Genomic DNA, 14,886 nt, shown 5'->3' with positions numbered 1-14,886 from the left:
GCCAAGGCACTCAGGAAACCCTGTGTGACCATGAATGAAACGGGATTAGAGTGACTTATCAATAATATGAAACAGACGTCACCCTCTTACTATATCAACAGGCAGTACAAACTCCAGAAACAGATACATTATCGCCAGCAATCATCTTTAATTATCTGTTTGAGTTACGATCTTCCAAATGTACAACAATGACATTTACAACAAACATACCGTAACGCAGTTAGTTTGTAGTTACGTCTTGATTTGATTGTGTCTTTGTAAAGTTACAAATCTGAAATTACCATTCATACCTGACAAAAAAAACAAATTTAACAAGACCGATTAGTAAACAAATAATTTATATTTAAAAAAAAACGCCTATGTCACCAGACGTTGCCTAACGCAGTATCCATCATGCTGGAATGGGCATGTTCTCGATACTTGGAGTGGGAGAGAAACCATCACACATGCAAACAAAGCGCTGGCTGGGATAAACCATAGAGAGGTACCACACATAGACGGGGGGATCTTCTCTGGCTGTCTGGATTGGCCCATTCTGACAGGGTTATGGGGAGGTTCTCATAGCTGTCAGGGAGACCACAGTGACTATGTGAAACGATGCAGCCAGATTCCAATCGACGGTGACGTTCCAGTTCATCTCTTTTGCAGTCGCGTTATATAGATGATCAGATCTCACAACACCTGGAGAAGTGTTAAATAACTTAGGAACCACATTAATATGATATAGAAATCTTCTGAAATGTGCAGCGCTACGCAAAAAAGACACCCCCCCAAAATCGGTCTTTCCTGGCGCACCTGGCTCATCATAATCCATCCAGACATATACTACGCACCTGGTAGGGCTGACTGCTTCACTGTACACTCAGAGACCAGGGAGAGAGTGACTGTTCATCTGGGGGATATAACTTGTAACTTACACAGGATTCCTCAATGTTTAGGTGAGAATTATTACATGCTAGTGGAGTCAGCCTAGGGTATGTTCAGTTGGGGTTAAACATTTACAACATTGCAGATAGAAATCTAACACATTTAGTTAACACAATTCCCTATTCTACTTGACAGACGGTCATATCTGTTCTACATAATATATTTACATCTGAACATTCTGTAACATTTCCCCATTCTAAACATACCCTTGATATAACAGTAAGGTTGTTTGAGACAGCAAGTTAAGTTTAAATCGGGTTTGTATGAAAGTTAAGGGAATAGAGAGGGATCGGTTGGGATTATCAAGAAAACTCCTTTGAAACGCCAGTTTAAGTACAACATGACTGAACTCTACTCAGCTCTGGAAGATCTGCCCAGGGCTGTGGTTTTGGGTATGCGAGGGTCAAAATGAACATGGATACACCATCAACTGGACTAAAACATGCAGTTCGTCTTCAACTCAAGCTACGATGGGACATAGGATGGATGCATGGCAGCTTAGTTTGTTTTCAGACCAACCTACTCAGTTTTTTTTGTTCTTTTGTATTGTTTTTCAACGGGTTTCACAGCTATGGTCATAAAGTGTTCTCTTTGTATGTCTATTGCAGAAAGAAAAGGCTGTCTTGTTTTTATTATGGAGGAGTACGCATGCGTGAGCGGCGGTAGTGTGGGAAGGCAGGCTAAAGGCAGGCTGTAAGGCAGGGGCAAAGGGACAGGATACCTTGGCACGTGATGATAGGACACACAGAGGGAAGTTCTGGAGAGAGAGGGAAGGGGGGCAGGGATTGGCTATGAGGCAGGCATTGGGGGGAGTGGGGGATTGCGGGCATTAAGAGTCCTTTAGCTCTGTGCCGTTAGCCTCTGCTCTGTGAGCGATGCCTGGTGGGACACCGTTTTGTTCTCGTGCGACCGCAGCTTGGAGACCACGTCGATGAAGGCCAGGCCCTGCACTTCTTTATGGAGAGGCTCTGGAGGAGGGAAAGATAACAGGTCTCATTCAGAAGTCTTTAAAGGAAGAGCACAAATCTAAACCAGAACATTCAGCTACATCCCAATGTCCATACTAGTACACCACTCTGCTATGCCTTAGCTTGGATATTGGAGCAGAAGTTGTGTCTAAGTGGCTGATTCAAAATGGCCGCCCCTTTTACCTGAGCCCATGACCGCACAGATGAGGATCATGGAGTTGTATTTGATCTCCGGGGCGGTCCTCTCGTCTGAGAGCAGCTTATGGAGCACCTGCACCAGGCCAGCCCCGACAAAGTCCTTTTCAGCCCCCACTGAAACATGAAAAACACAAGTCACAGACTCATTTGTCCAATTGTTTTAATGCATTTCAATGCCCCACCAGAGTCAATGCTTTGTTTCTGAGAAAAGGGTATACTGAGCACCCCGTTACAAATGCTTCAACAGTGAATTTAATTTATACAGTCTCAATAGGTCAAAATTGCTTTCCATTGTATGGTTCTAACTCACCCTGTGCATCATCAAACTACTTGCAGTTGATTCAAGCCATGCAATATCAGGTCATGTTCAGTAAGCATGGAAAATTGAAATTATTTTAAAACCGAGTAAAACAGGAACTTTGCCCCCCCCCCCCCCCCCTCAATTTCTAAACATTTTACTACAGTATGCCCTACTGAACACAACCCAGGCACAGTCAAAGGAAGTGCTACCAATCTGGACTTTACAAAACCATGTGGCTAACACAGTAGTCAGAATTAGGCTGCACTGTGACATGAACCTGACTGTGACCCCTGACTCTTACCCAGGTCCAACCCGGCGATGAGGCCCAGAGCCACCAGCGCCTCGTTCTGCATGATCATGTGTTCGCTCATCGCCATGACTACTAAGTGCTTCACACCTGCCCCCTGGATGACTGTTTTTACGACGTCCTAAAACCACAAAAACAAACATTTCAAATGGGGCACAATTCTAAAACGGGGATATTTTCTCCACCTTGTGGGGGAGCTACTGGGTGTGCAGGGTTTTGCTCCAGCCCTGCCCTAACCCACATACCCTCTAACCCACTGCTCATCAGGACTCTGATTAGCTGAAATAAGGTGTGTAAGTTAGAGCAGGGTGGGAGCACAAACCTGCACACCCAGTGACTTTCCAGGAGGAGAGACCACTAGGCCAGTCCACCCCTGCTCTAAATGATACATGACTTGTGTACGATTTTTTTTTTTTTTACCTTTATTTTACTAGGCAAGTCAGTTAAGAACAAATTCTTATTTTCAATGACGGCCTAGGAACAGTGGGTTAACTGTCTGTTCAGGGGCAGAACGACAGATTTGTACCTTGTCAGCTCTGAGATTCGAACTTGCAACCTTTCGGTTACTAGTCCAACGCTCTAACCACTAGGATACCCATGCGTAAGTATGACATCTCTAGCACTACCACAGGGGTGCTATTCTGTCTAAAGACCTGCAAATAGGACAGAGGTCACAAATCTACAGATTAGAATGGGGTAACCAGTCCAAGTAACACCGGAGTCATTCTCCCCTGAGATGAGACTGGATGGGAAGTGTAGCAGAACTGCCAACACTAGGTCTAGGCATTATCCCACAAGAAAGATCCTATTTCAGGAAGAGTTAGACAATAAATTCCAGTCCCCTGTTCCCCTTTATGATCAACAGTTCCATTATGGGTCAGAATGCATTCTGTGGTCACAGCCAGCCAGCTAGTCAGTCAGTCACAGATGGTGTGTGTTTCCATGGCAGCTGGCCCTAACCTTTGATTTGCTGTGGCGGATTAGAGCTGAGAGCAGTCTGTTGGACTCTCCCATGACTCCTGCATGGTCCTTGGCCTCACACCACTCTACCAGACGCTCCACAAGCTTGGAATTGGTCCCCAGCTGGTCTGCCGCATCCACTGGGGAGAAAACAACAGTTAACACTTTATTTTACATCCCCATTACCATTGGTAGCTCTCTGGTATATAAACTGAAATGACTCGACATAAAAACTGGTAACTTCTTGTTGAAATTATTTTTAAATGGGTCAATTCTTGGTAACAATGAGTACTTTCTAGTATTTGTTATAATGAATGTCTGAACTCCAGGAAGGAAGAGATAAAAAAATCTGTATTGTAACACCATACAGGTATTAATGTCCTATCACCTTGAATTGCCTGCTATTCTAACACCCTGTCAACATCGCACTGTGACACTCCGGTCCATAGCGACTCAAAGATGGACTCCATCGATCGCCATGTCACTTTGGATCCAGCTGGACTGCACTTGGCCTTGTTCGGTCCTCCCCAACCCAACCACTATTTGATGAAGATTCAAACGTTTGGCGGGAAACATATCGCATTCTTTGCTTTTTAAAATGTATTTGTAATTTATTTTTTTAGACTGTACTTTCCCATCAATGGCTTCCCGAGTGGCACAGTTGTCTAAGGCACTGCATCGCAGTGCTTGAGGCGTCACTACAGATCCGGGTTCGATGTCTGGCTGCGTCGCCAGCCGGCTGCAACCGGGTGACCAATGAGGCGACGCACAATTGGCCCAGAGTCATCCGGGTTATAGGGGATGTCCTTGTCCCATCGCGCTCTGCTGACACGGTCGCCAGTTGTACGGTGTTTCCTTCAACACATTCATGCGGCTGGCTTCCGGGTTAAGTGAGCAGTGTGTCAAGAAGCAGTGCGGCTTGGCAGGGCCGTGTTTCGGAGGACGCATGGCTCTCGAAAATACTCTGCTGAATAAATTAAATCTTCGCACCTGGATTTGATACTGATCAATTTAAGGACAAAGAGTGAGGTATGGAACAAATCAAGTTTAGAGCATCATTAGGAAAGCATTATCACCTCCATTTCAGAAAAGGTTCCTTTAGATCTTTCTGCAAAGTTAATGGGTTGAAACATTCACACCTGTGACTGATTCTGGTCAATTTAAATAGAGCTCGAAGCACAGACGTCGGGGGCATCATTAGGCAGTTGTTCTACAGGGTATTAAATGTGCTATAATTGTGATATATAGGTGTTATAAAGATGCTCTACCCTGTGTGTCGATGAGCATGCGTAACGTCCCCAGCAGTTTGAACTGGACAGGAGGCATCTCTGACGGGAGGAACTTCAACACCGTATCTGACACACCAGCTGACAGCATTTTAGCCTTGTTCACCACTTAGGGAAAGATTATAAATAAAAGATTAAACATGTTAAATAAATACATTCAAACTATGCTCCCTCCTCAAAGACATGTATAATCTGCTTTGTTTCCTTAGATATGGACTGTACATGTCAATGTTGTACACCATGAAAATAAACAATACACTAACTTAGGTTAATATTGATTGAATACAATTGTTACTAAGGCTCAAAGAAGGAACTTAAGTACAGGGAAGCACTTTTGACTAGAAGTTGTTTGTAGTTGCATTTGCCAAGACCTGCCCCCACCCACAGATCACAAAGACGTACAGGGGAAGCACTTCTGACAGGAAATGAATGTTAAAGACTTGCCTTGAACCTACGAGTCATATAGAAAATATAGAACACAGTATACTCAATCATGCATGGAGCGCCTTGGGCGTCTCACCAGGAATGGCCAGGTTGCGCAGGGCGCTGAGCGCGGCGTGCTGCACGGTGACGTTACCCTCCTCCACGTGGCGATCCAGCAGCTCCAGAAGCTTCTGAACAATGCCTGATTCCACCATCTGTATGCAGTTACCATCTGGGGGGGGGGGGGGGGGGGGGGGGGGGGGGGGGGGGAAATAGTATAAACAGCCCGCAATTTTCTAAACAATATTTTCCTGGCTTTAATATTACTGAAACTCTGTGGTGACGCTGAGTAATGGCCTGGAATGACTGTCATGATTGGGACTTGTATTCAGCTCTGAGTGTGTTTTCATTGGGGGGGAACTTAACTAGAGAGAAAATCTGGAAAAAGGTGGGGGGGGGGGCTTGCAAAAGTCGATTCTCGGTTCTACATGGCAGAGAAGTGTGTTTGCTCTATATACAGAACATTTGGAAAGTATTCATACCTTCCTTTTCCCACATTGTTTACAGCCTTATTCTAAAATGGATTGAATAAAATAACATACATTCAATCTACAAACAATACCCCATAACGACAAAGCGAAAAACGTTTTTTAGATTTTGTGATTAAAAATAAAAACAGAAATACCTTATTTACATAAGTATTCAGACCCTTTGCTATGAGGCTTGAAATTGAGCTCAGGTGCATCCTGTTTCCATTGATTATCCTTGAGATGTTTCTACAACATGATTGGGTCCACCTGAGGTAAATTCAATTGATTGGACATGATTTGGAAAGGCACACGTCTATATAAAAAGGTCCCACAGTTGACAGTGCATATCAGAACAAAAACCAAGCCACGAGGTCGAAGGAATAGTCCGTAGAGCTCCGAGACAGGATTGTGTCGAGGCACAGATCTGGGGAAGGTTACCAAAACATTTCTGCAGTATTGAAGGTCGCCAAGAACACAGTGGCCTCCATCATTCTTAAATGGAAGAAGCTTGGAACCACCAAGACTCTTCGTGGAGCTGGCCACCCGGCCAAACTGAGCAATTGGGGAAGAAGGGCCTTGGTCAGGGAAGTGAACAAGAACCCGATGGGCACTCTGACAGAGCTCCATAGTTCCTCTGTGGAGATGGGAGAACCTTCCAGAAGGACAACCATCTCTGCAGCACTACCAATCAGGCCTTAATGGTAGAGTGGCCAGATGGAAGCCACTCCTCAGTAAAAGGCACATGCCCGCTTGGACTCAGACCATGAAAAACAAGATTCTCTGGTCTGATGAAACCAAGATGTAACTTTTTGGCATGAAGGCCAAGCGTAATGTCTGGAAACCTGGCACCATCCCTACAGTGAAGCATGGTGGTGGCAGCATCATGCTGTGGGGATTTTTTCCAGTGGCAGGGACTGGGAGACTGGTCAGGATCGAGGCAAAGATGAACGAAGCAAAGTACAGAGATCCTTGATGAATCCTCAGCACTCTGGAGCAGGTTCTCAGACTGGGGTGAAGGTTCACCTTCCAAAAGGACAACGACCCTAAGCACACAGCCAAGACAATGCAGGAGTGGCTTCAGGACAAGTCTCTGAATGTCCTTGAGTTGCCCAGCCAGAGCTCGGACTTGAACCCGATCAAACATCTCTTGAGAGACCTGAAAATAGCTGTGCAGCGATGCTCCCCATCCCAACCTGACAGAGCTTCAGAGGATCTGCAGAGAAGAATGGGAGAAACTACCCCAATACAGGTGTGCCAAGCTTGTAGCGTCATACCCAAGAAGACAAGGCTGTAATTGCTGCCAAAGGTGCTTCAAAGTACTGAGTAAATGGTCTGAATATTTATATAAATGTGATAAAAAATTTTTTTTATAAATTTGCAAAGAAATTCTAAAAACCAGTTTTTTGCTTTGTCATTATGGAGTACTGTCAGTGGATTAAGGTTGTAACTTAAATTGTGGAAAATGTCAAGGGGTCTGAACGCTTTCCAAACACACTGCGATTCTAGAATCTGAGTGTTATATTTTAGTCTTTCGTACTGGTCCCCTGTGAGAATTGAACCCACAACCCTGGCATTGCAAGGGCCATGCTGTACCACTGGGCCACATGGGACCCTGATCAGGGCTGCGAAGGTGAACAGCAAGGCAATGGAGCGACTAACTGCCCTTGCGGTCTCTGCCTGGCCGGCTCCCCTCTTTCCACTCGGATTCTCTGCCTCTGACCTTATTACGGGGGCATGCTTACTAGGTGCTTACTAGTGCTCTTCCATGCTGTCCCTAGGAAGGGTGTGTCACTTGAGTGGGTTAAGTCAAACGTGATGGTCAGAGACCATGGTCGTGTGGTGCCAGATCAACAACCTCTCCCTCAATGTGATCAAGACAAAGGAGATGATTGTGGACTACAGGAAAAGGAGGGTTGAGCACGCCCCCATTCTCATCGATGGGGCTGTTGTGCAACATGTTGAGAGCTTCAAGATCCTGGGGTCCACATCAACAACAAACTATCATGATCCAAACACATCAAGACAGTCGTGAAGAGGGCACAACAAAAAAAACACCAGTCTCTAGTATCTATGCTGCAATAGTGTATGTGCCAGGGGACTGGGGTCAGTCTTATATCTGGTGTCCTGTGTGAATTTAAGTTCTCCCTCCCTCTCCCCTCCCGGAGGACCTGAGCCCTTATATTATGCCTCAGGTAAGACTGGCTGTCCCCAGTCCACCTCGTCATGCTGCTGCTCCAGTTTCAACTGGTCTACCTGTGGCTAGGGAATCCTGACCTGGTCACTGAACGTGCTACCTTGTCCCGGACCTGCTGTTTTCAACTCTCTCTACCTGCGGTCTCAAACTCAATGCTTGGCTATGAAAAGCCAACTGACATTTACTCCTGGGGGTACTGACCTGTTGCACCCTCTACAACCACTGTGATTATTATTATTTGACCCTGCTGGTCATCTATGAAGGTTTGAACATCTTGAAGAACAATATGGCCTTAAATGGCCATGTACTCTTATAATCCCCACCCGGCACAGTCAGAAGAGGTTCCTCTCTAGAGAGAAGTTCCGCTCTAGGTTCCTGCCTTTCTAGAGAGTTTTTCCTAGCCACCGTGCTTCTACTATTGCATTGCTTCCCCTCTGGGGTTTTAGGCTGGATTTCTGTATAGCACTCTGACATCTGCAGATGTAAAAAGGGCTATAAATAAATTTGATTGATTAACTGGTGCTTACTACTAGAGAGAGAAGTGTATCTGTTCTACATGATGTTTCCAGTTTGAGTGATGAGATCAAGAGGCAGTTTTATCCTGAATAACCCATTTTGTTGGTTCCTTATCCTTATGGCATAATGTCATTTCAACATGGTAACGATGTCGTTTCAACATTGCAATGACTTAATCTCAACCAGGTTTGCCCACTGAGCTGTTACTACAGACAACGTGTGCAGTAATCTCTTTACCGTTGCGGGCAAAGTTGGCAATGGCCAGTGCCCCTGCCAACTGCAGCTGGTGGTTGTGGGATGGTACCCAGGAAAGGACCCTCTCGAACACACTGCCCTTGCCCGCGTCAAACAGCTTCTGCATGGACTCATCTGAAGGGAGAGAGATGTGGAGAGGCTGTCAACACAAAACACCTGACCACTGCACCAGAGGGGAGAGCGATGTAGAGAGGCTGTCAACACAAAACACCTGCCCACTGCACCAGAAGGGAGAGAGGCCATCAAAATGTCACAGCAGTTATTTACAAAAAAATCTAATAAAAAAATAAGCAGACCACACACAAATAAGCATATATGTTTCTGGAAGAAAATGTTACAGGATAAATGTCCTACTTCTTGGCTTCAGTATAACAAAGTGGTGAGGGAAGATTGGAAGGCAAGTAGAATGCTATATTTATGTTTTGAGGAACAGAAACGGGAATGGAAATGATCTATACTGTTCCGGAACAGAACCGTTATTTTAAAAGCATACATTCCGGGCATTATTCTTAAAAAAATATATAAAATAGGCCCCACAAAAACATAACAAAAAAATCACAACAAAGCACCTACAAGGCCCCTCACTGTCACTCATTAACGTATTCCAGTTTCTGTCTGCCAGCTGTAAATCTTTGCCAGTGTGTGTCGCGTGCACGTTTGTATGCTGCCTGCCTCTACTCCCTCCGAAGCATAGGCTACTGATTATACGAGCGTGATTTGGAAGATGGGGAGAGATTATTCATTTGAGAAGAATGAATTCACTTTTTCAAACGCTAGTACCGGATACTATAGTTATCACGTTTGATTTATTTAACTCCAAAAAAAAGTTACATCTGGTGGTGCTCTGCACACCCAAATGTAGTTAACGAAGGTTCAAATCAGGAAGACTTGTCTGAATACTTGTCCAACTTCATCCAGTAAGCATAACATAATTCACTTTGTTTCCTAGTCTATGGGCCGAGTGGGAATAAATCACCAGCATAGAGTCTCGTTTCTTCTCCTCTCCTATAAGCCATGTGCGAAACATCATTCTCCTATTTACCTTATAGCCTAGAAGCACTCTTCTCCCCCCCCCCAAAAAAAAAATACACATTCCGCATGCTTGTCTATACAGAAAAAGAAAATACTTCAAAATACTTCACCAGAAAGCATGACTTAGCCACAGAGGAATCGAGGATCATTAGCTGTGGACTGTTTCACAAGCTCGTAGGCCTATCAATGCCTATTTGAGAAGACCAGTATTTGGGCTGCGCGCGTGGCAATAGGACTAGCTGATTATTGAGTTGAGGCTGTCAGTGAAAAGCATCTAAAATGTGTGGAGTAGAATTTTAAAATGTTGAGACAAGATGGGGGAGGGGTGTGGCGACGATACAGGAGAGTCTTTCTCCAGAACGGAAGAAGCTGGCGATCTTGAAATTATTGACTTAACTTTTATCATTTTAAATTCCGATTTTTATGATGAACCACGTGGCAAGGATTTTTTAGAAACCAAAACATTATTGAAATGAAACTGTTCCTCAAAAATGTGCATATTAAAATCATAACTGGCATGCAGAATGGCAGAAAATGGTAGGATCAATTGTAAGCTTCCACAAACCTGAAACTCACCGGCCGCCTATGAAGTCTGAAGCATTTTGAAAACATAATTGTTTGAATCCTGAATGTTTTATTTTATGGAGGCATGTCTAACACCTATGAGGCAGGCCTACAATCTACCAATCCTACCATTGAGACATGCCCCATAACACGAAAAGAAAAAAACGGCAGGATTTATCCAATTAAGTAAGTTTTCAAAATGCATACTGCCTCCAACTCACATTGTAAAGTGTTTGGTGATGCACTAATAGCCTGCTGCCTGCACTAGAATGGTGTTGGATTCCAGCTCAAAGTATACGTCATGTTATCATAGTAGAACTTATTGATTACTTTCGATGTAAAAGGAATGTAAAGTCAGCAAAAAAAGCAACGTCCCTTTTTCCGGACCCTGTCTTCAAGATAATTTGTAAAAATCCAAATAACTTCAGACTAGAGGTCGACCGATTATGATTTTTCAACGCTGATACCGATTATTGGAGGACCATAAAAGCCGATACCGATTAAAATCGGCCAATTTTTATTTTTTGTAATAATGACAATTACAACAATACTAAATGAACTTATTTTTATTTAATATAATACATCAATAAAATCAATTTAGCCTCAAGTAAATAATGAAACATGTTCAATTTGGTTTAAATAATGCAAAAACAGAAGTAAAAGTGCAATATGTTCCATGTAAAATATGTGCCATGTAAGAAAGCTAACGTTTCAGTTCCTTGCTCAGAACATGAGAGTATATGAAAGCGGGTGGTTCCTTTTAACATGAGTCTTCAATATTCCCAGGTAAGAAGTTTTAGGTTGTAGTTATTATAGGAATTATAGGACTATTTCCCTCTATACCATTTGTATTTCATTAACCTTTGACTATTGGATGTTCTAATAGGCACTTTAGTATTGCCAGTGTAACAGTATAGCTTCCGTCCCTCTCCTCGCTCCTCCCTGGGCTCGAACCAGGAACACATCGACAATTAGCGCGCGCTAACTAGCTAGCCATTTCACTTCAGTTACACGAGCCTCATCTCGGGAGTTGATAGGCTTGAAGTCATAAACAGCGCAATGCTTGACGCACAACAAAGAGCTGCTGGCAAAACGCATGAAAGTGCTGTTTGAATGAATGTTTACACGCCTGCTTCTGCCTACCACCGCTCAGTCAGATTATATGCAACGCAGGACATGCTAGATAATATCTAGTAACTAGTGATTTTGATTGTTTTTTTATAAGATAAGTTTAATGCTAGCTAGCAACTTACCTTGGCTTAATGCATTCGTGTAACTCCTTGTGGAGTGCAACGAGAGAGAGGCAGGTCGTTATTGCGTTGGACTAGTTAAGGTTGCAAGATTGGATCCGCCGAGCTGACAAGGTGAAAATCTTGGCAGTTAACCCACTGTTCCTAGGCCGTCATTGAAAATAATAATGTGTTCTTAACTGACTTACCTAGTTAAATAAAGATTAAATAAGGGTGAAAAAAATATATATAATTTTTTACAATTTAATCGTCAAGTCGGTGCCCAAATATACCGATTTCCGATTGTTGTGAAAACTTGAAATCGGCCCTAATTAATCGTCCATTCCGATTGATCGGTCGACCTCTACTTCAGACCTTCATTGTAAAGGGTTCAAACACTGTTTCCCATGCTTGTTCAATGAACCAAAATCAATGAAGATGCATATGTGGAACGGTCGTTAAGACTAACTGCTTACAGACAGTAGACAATTAAGGTCAGTTATGAAAACTTAGTATAAAGGCCTTAGTGTCCTAACTTTGGAAAACACCAAAAGAAAGATGCCCATGTTCCCTGCTCATTTGCATGAACATGCCTTAGGCATGCTGCAAGGAGGCATGAGGACTGCAGATGTGGTCAGGGCAATAAATTGCAATGTCCGTACTCGCAGTAGCAGACCACGTGTAACACCTGCACAGGATCGGTACAGCCGAACATCACACCTGCGGGACAGGTACAGGATGGCAACAACTGCCCGAGTTACACCAGGAACGCACAATCCCTCCATCAGTGCTCAGACTGTCCACAATAGGCTGAGAGTGGCTGGACTGAGGGCTTGTAGACCTGTCGTAAGGCAGGTCCTCACCAGACATCACCGCCAACAACATTGACTATGGGCAAACCCACCGTCGCTGGACCAGACAGGACTGGCAAAAAGTGCTCTTCACTGACGAGTCAGGGTTTTGTTTCAGCAGGGGTGATGGTCGGATTTGTGTTTATCATCGAAGGAATGAGCATGATACCGAGACCTGTACTCTGGAGCAGGATCGATATGGAGGTGGAGGGTCCGTCATGGTCTGGGGCGGTGTGTCACAGCATCATCGGACTGAGCTTGTTGTCATTGCAGGCAATCTCAACGCTGTGCGTTACAGGGAAGACATACTCCTCCCTCATGTGGTACCCTTCCTGCAGGCTCATCCTGACAATGCCACCAGCCATACTACTCGTTCTGCAAGACAGGAATGTCAAATGTTCTGCCATGTCCAGCGAAGAGCCCGGATCTCAATCCCATTGAGCACGTCTGGAACCTGTTGGATCGGAGAGTGAGGGATAGGGCCATTCCCCCCAGAAATGTCCGGGAACTTGCAGGTGCCTTGGTGGAAGAGTGGGGTAAAATCTCACAGCAAGAACTGGTAAATCTTGTGCAGTCCATGAGGAGGAGATGCACTGCAGTACTTAATGCAGCTGGTGGCCACACCAGATACTGACTTACTTTTGATTTTGACCCCCCCCCCTCCCTTCTTTCAGGGACACATTATTCCATTTCTGTTAGTCACATGTATGTGGAACTTGTCCAGTTTATGTCTCAGTTGTTGACTCTTCTGTTCATACAAATATTTACACATGCTAATAAGTTTGCTGAAAATAAACACAGTTGACAGTGAGAGGACGTTTCTTTTTTTGCTGAGTTTATATGTTGGGGTCATTGAAGGGTGAAAAGGAACTTGGTGTATGTTTATAAAGCATGTTTTACTCCAGCAACAATAACCTGTGGAGCAGCAGGAGAAATCCCGCTCAAAATAGGCTCTGTATGCTGCGCGCGTAGGATAGTTGTGTTGGATAAATAAGATAAACGATGACTTACAGATACACACAGGCCAATTTAAATTACACAAAATTATGCAATTGAACCTATAGACCGATAAGCATGACAGTCAAATCCATTTCCATCGATTGGTATTTCCATCAATTAAAAAGCATTATTTTGCAATGCATTTTCCTTTCTCCCGGTAATTTTTTATTTAAAAATCGGCTTTTCATAATATTTTTGGGCCAAAAGCCGGCAATTGCTGGCTAACGGAAATCGATGTTGGTTTGTGTGTGTGTGTGTGTGTGTGTGTGTGTGTGTGTGTGTGTAGTACCTCCCAAAAGCAGCAGCACCATCAGATCGGAGGCAGTCTTGAGCTGGGCCACATCCTCATCCCTCTCCCCATTCACGGTGTGAGTCACCACATCTAACAGACACTCCACCAGGCCCGCCTCCACCAACTGCAGCTTGATCACATCTGAGAGAGAGAGACAGTTACACAAAATTAGAAAATGACAGCATTTCCCGGAGGTGGATTAACTATCAACAACTCCCACACACCCCACTTTTGTTCCTTTAGACTATACACCCCAATCATTGTCCATTTCTGTCCATCAAAAGTAATTGAGTCAACAATTATTCGGACTGTGAGTTTGTCGGACAATCATTAACTGTAGTCATTCATCAGGCAATAACTGTTGGGAGCTAGAAACACAAGCATTTCATTACATCTGCAATAACATCTGCACGTGAGCAGTAACATTTGATTTGAAATGAGTCGCATTGAAAAAGCATTGGCGGCATCTGAAATTCTCAGACACAAAAAAATGTTCTGACAGCCTCATCTTCTTCAGGATGTATATCTTGATATTGTCTTTGTGTACTCAATTGTGTCAGAGTAAAAAAAACACAGCAAAAAAAAAATATATATATTTTTTTTTTAGGTGTCCACTGTCCAGACATGGATAATGATGGTTCAGTATACACCCAGTGTACAAAACATTAAGAACACCTGCTCTTTCAATGACAGACTGACCAGGTGAAAGCTATGGTCACTTGTTAAATCCACTAGATAAAGGGGAAGACAGGTTAAAGAAGGATTTTTATGTCTTGAGACAGTTGAGACATGGATTGTGTATGTGTGCCATTCAGAGGGTGAATGGGCAAGACAAAAGATTTAAGTGCCTTTGAATGGGGTATAGTAGTAGGTGTCAGGTGCCCTGGTTTGTGTCAAGTACTGCAACGCTGCAGAGTTTTTCATGCTCAACAGTTTCCTGTGTGTATCAAGAATGGTCACCCAGCCAAAACAATGATTCACTCCAGCAGGGAACTGATTACAGGAATACTTCATGTTGTAAGCGGAGACAGAGTGGGCGCAGTTAGACAGAAGC

General features: G+C 43.9%; 2 protein-coding genes across 8 annotated transcripts in view; one reads left to right on the top strand and one right to left on the bottom strand.

Annotated features, from left to right (window-relative positions):
- Nucleotides 1–128: 128 nt before the first annotated feature.
- Nucleotides 129–14,886, bottom strand: part of LOC109897047 (rap1 GTPase-GDP dissociation stimulator 1) — a 63,871-nt gene continuing 49,113 nt past the window's right edge. For all 7 annotated transcript variants that reach the window (XM_031832439.1, XM_031832436.1, XM_031832440.1 and 4 more), the window contains 8 exons: nt 13,830–13,973; nt 8,848–8,979; nt 5,468–5,602; nt 4,930–5,055; nt 3,662–3,801; nt 2,696–2,822; nt 2,079–2,207; nt 129–1,895 (listed from right to left, as the gene is read on the bottom strand). In XM_031832439.1, coding sequence (XP_031688299.1) covers nt 1,768–1,895; nt 2,079–2,207; nt 2,696–2,822; nt 3,662–3,801; nt 4,930–5,055; nt 5,468–5,602; nt 8,848–8,979; nt 13,830–13,973 — 1,061 coding nt within the window. In that variant the 3' untranslated portion in view covers nt 129–1,767. The remainder of the gene's footprint in view (nt 1,896–2,078; nt 2,208–2,695; nt 2,823–3,661; nt 3,802–4,929; nt 5,056–5,467; nt 5,603–8,847; nt 8,980–13,829; nt 13,974–14,886) is intronic.
- LOC109897048 (CD276 antigen-like) overlaps nt 14,857–14,886 on the top strand; it is a 4,501-nt gene continuing 4,471 nt past the window's right edge. The window contains exon 1 of the mRNA XM_020491565.2: nt 14,857–14,886. This exon is cut by the window's right edge and continues 183 nt beyond it. The gene's annotated coding sequence lies outside the window, so the exon portion shown is untranslated.

The sequence above is a fragment of the Oncorhynchus kisutch genome, linkage group LG9, assembly GCF_002021735.2.
Source record: "Oncorhynchus kisutch isolate 150728-3 linkage group LG9, Okis_V2, whole genome shotgun sequence".
Classification (NCBI taxonomy): domain Eukaryota; kingdom Metazoa; phylum Chordata; class Actinopteri; order Salmoniformes; family Salmonidae; genus Oncorhynchus; species Oncorhynchus kisutch.
This window is presented reverse-complemented; position numbering and strand designations above follow the sequence as displayed.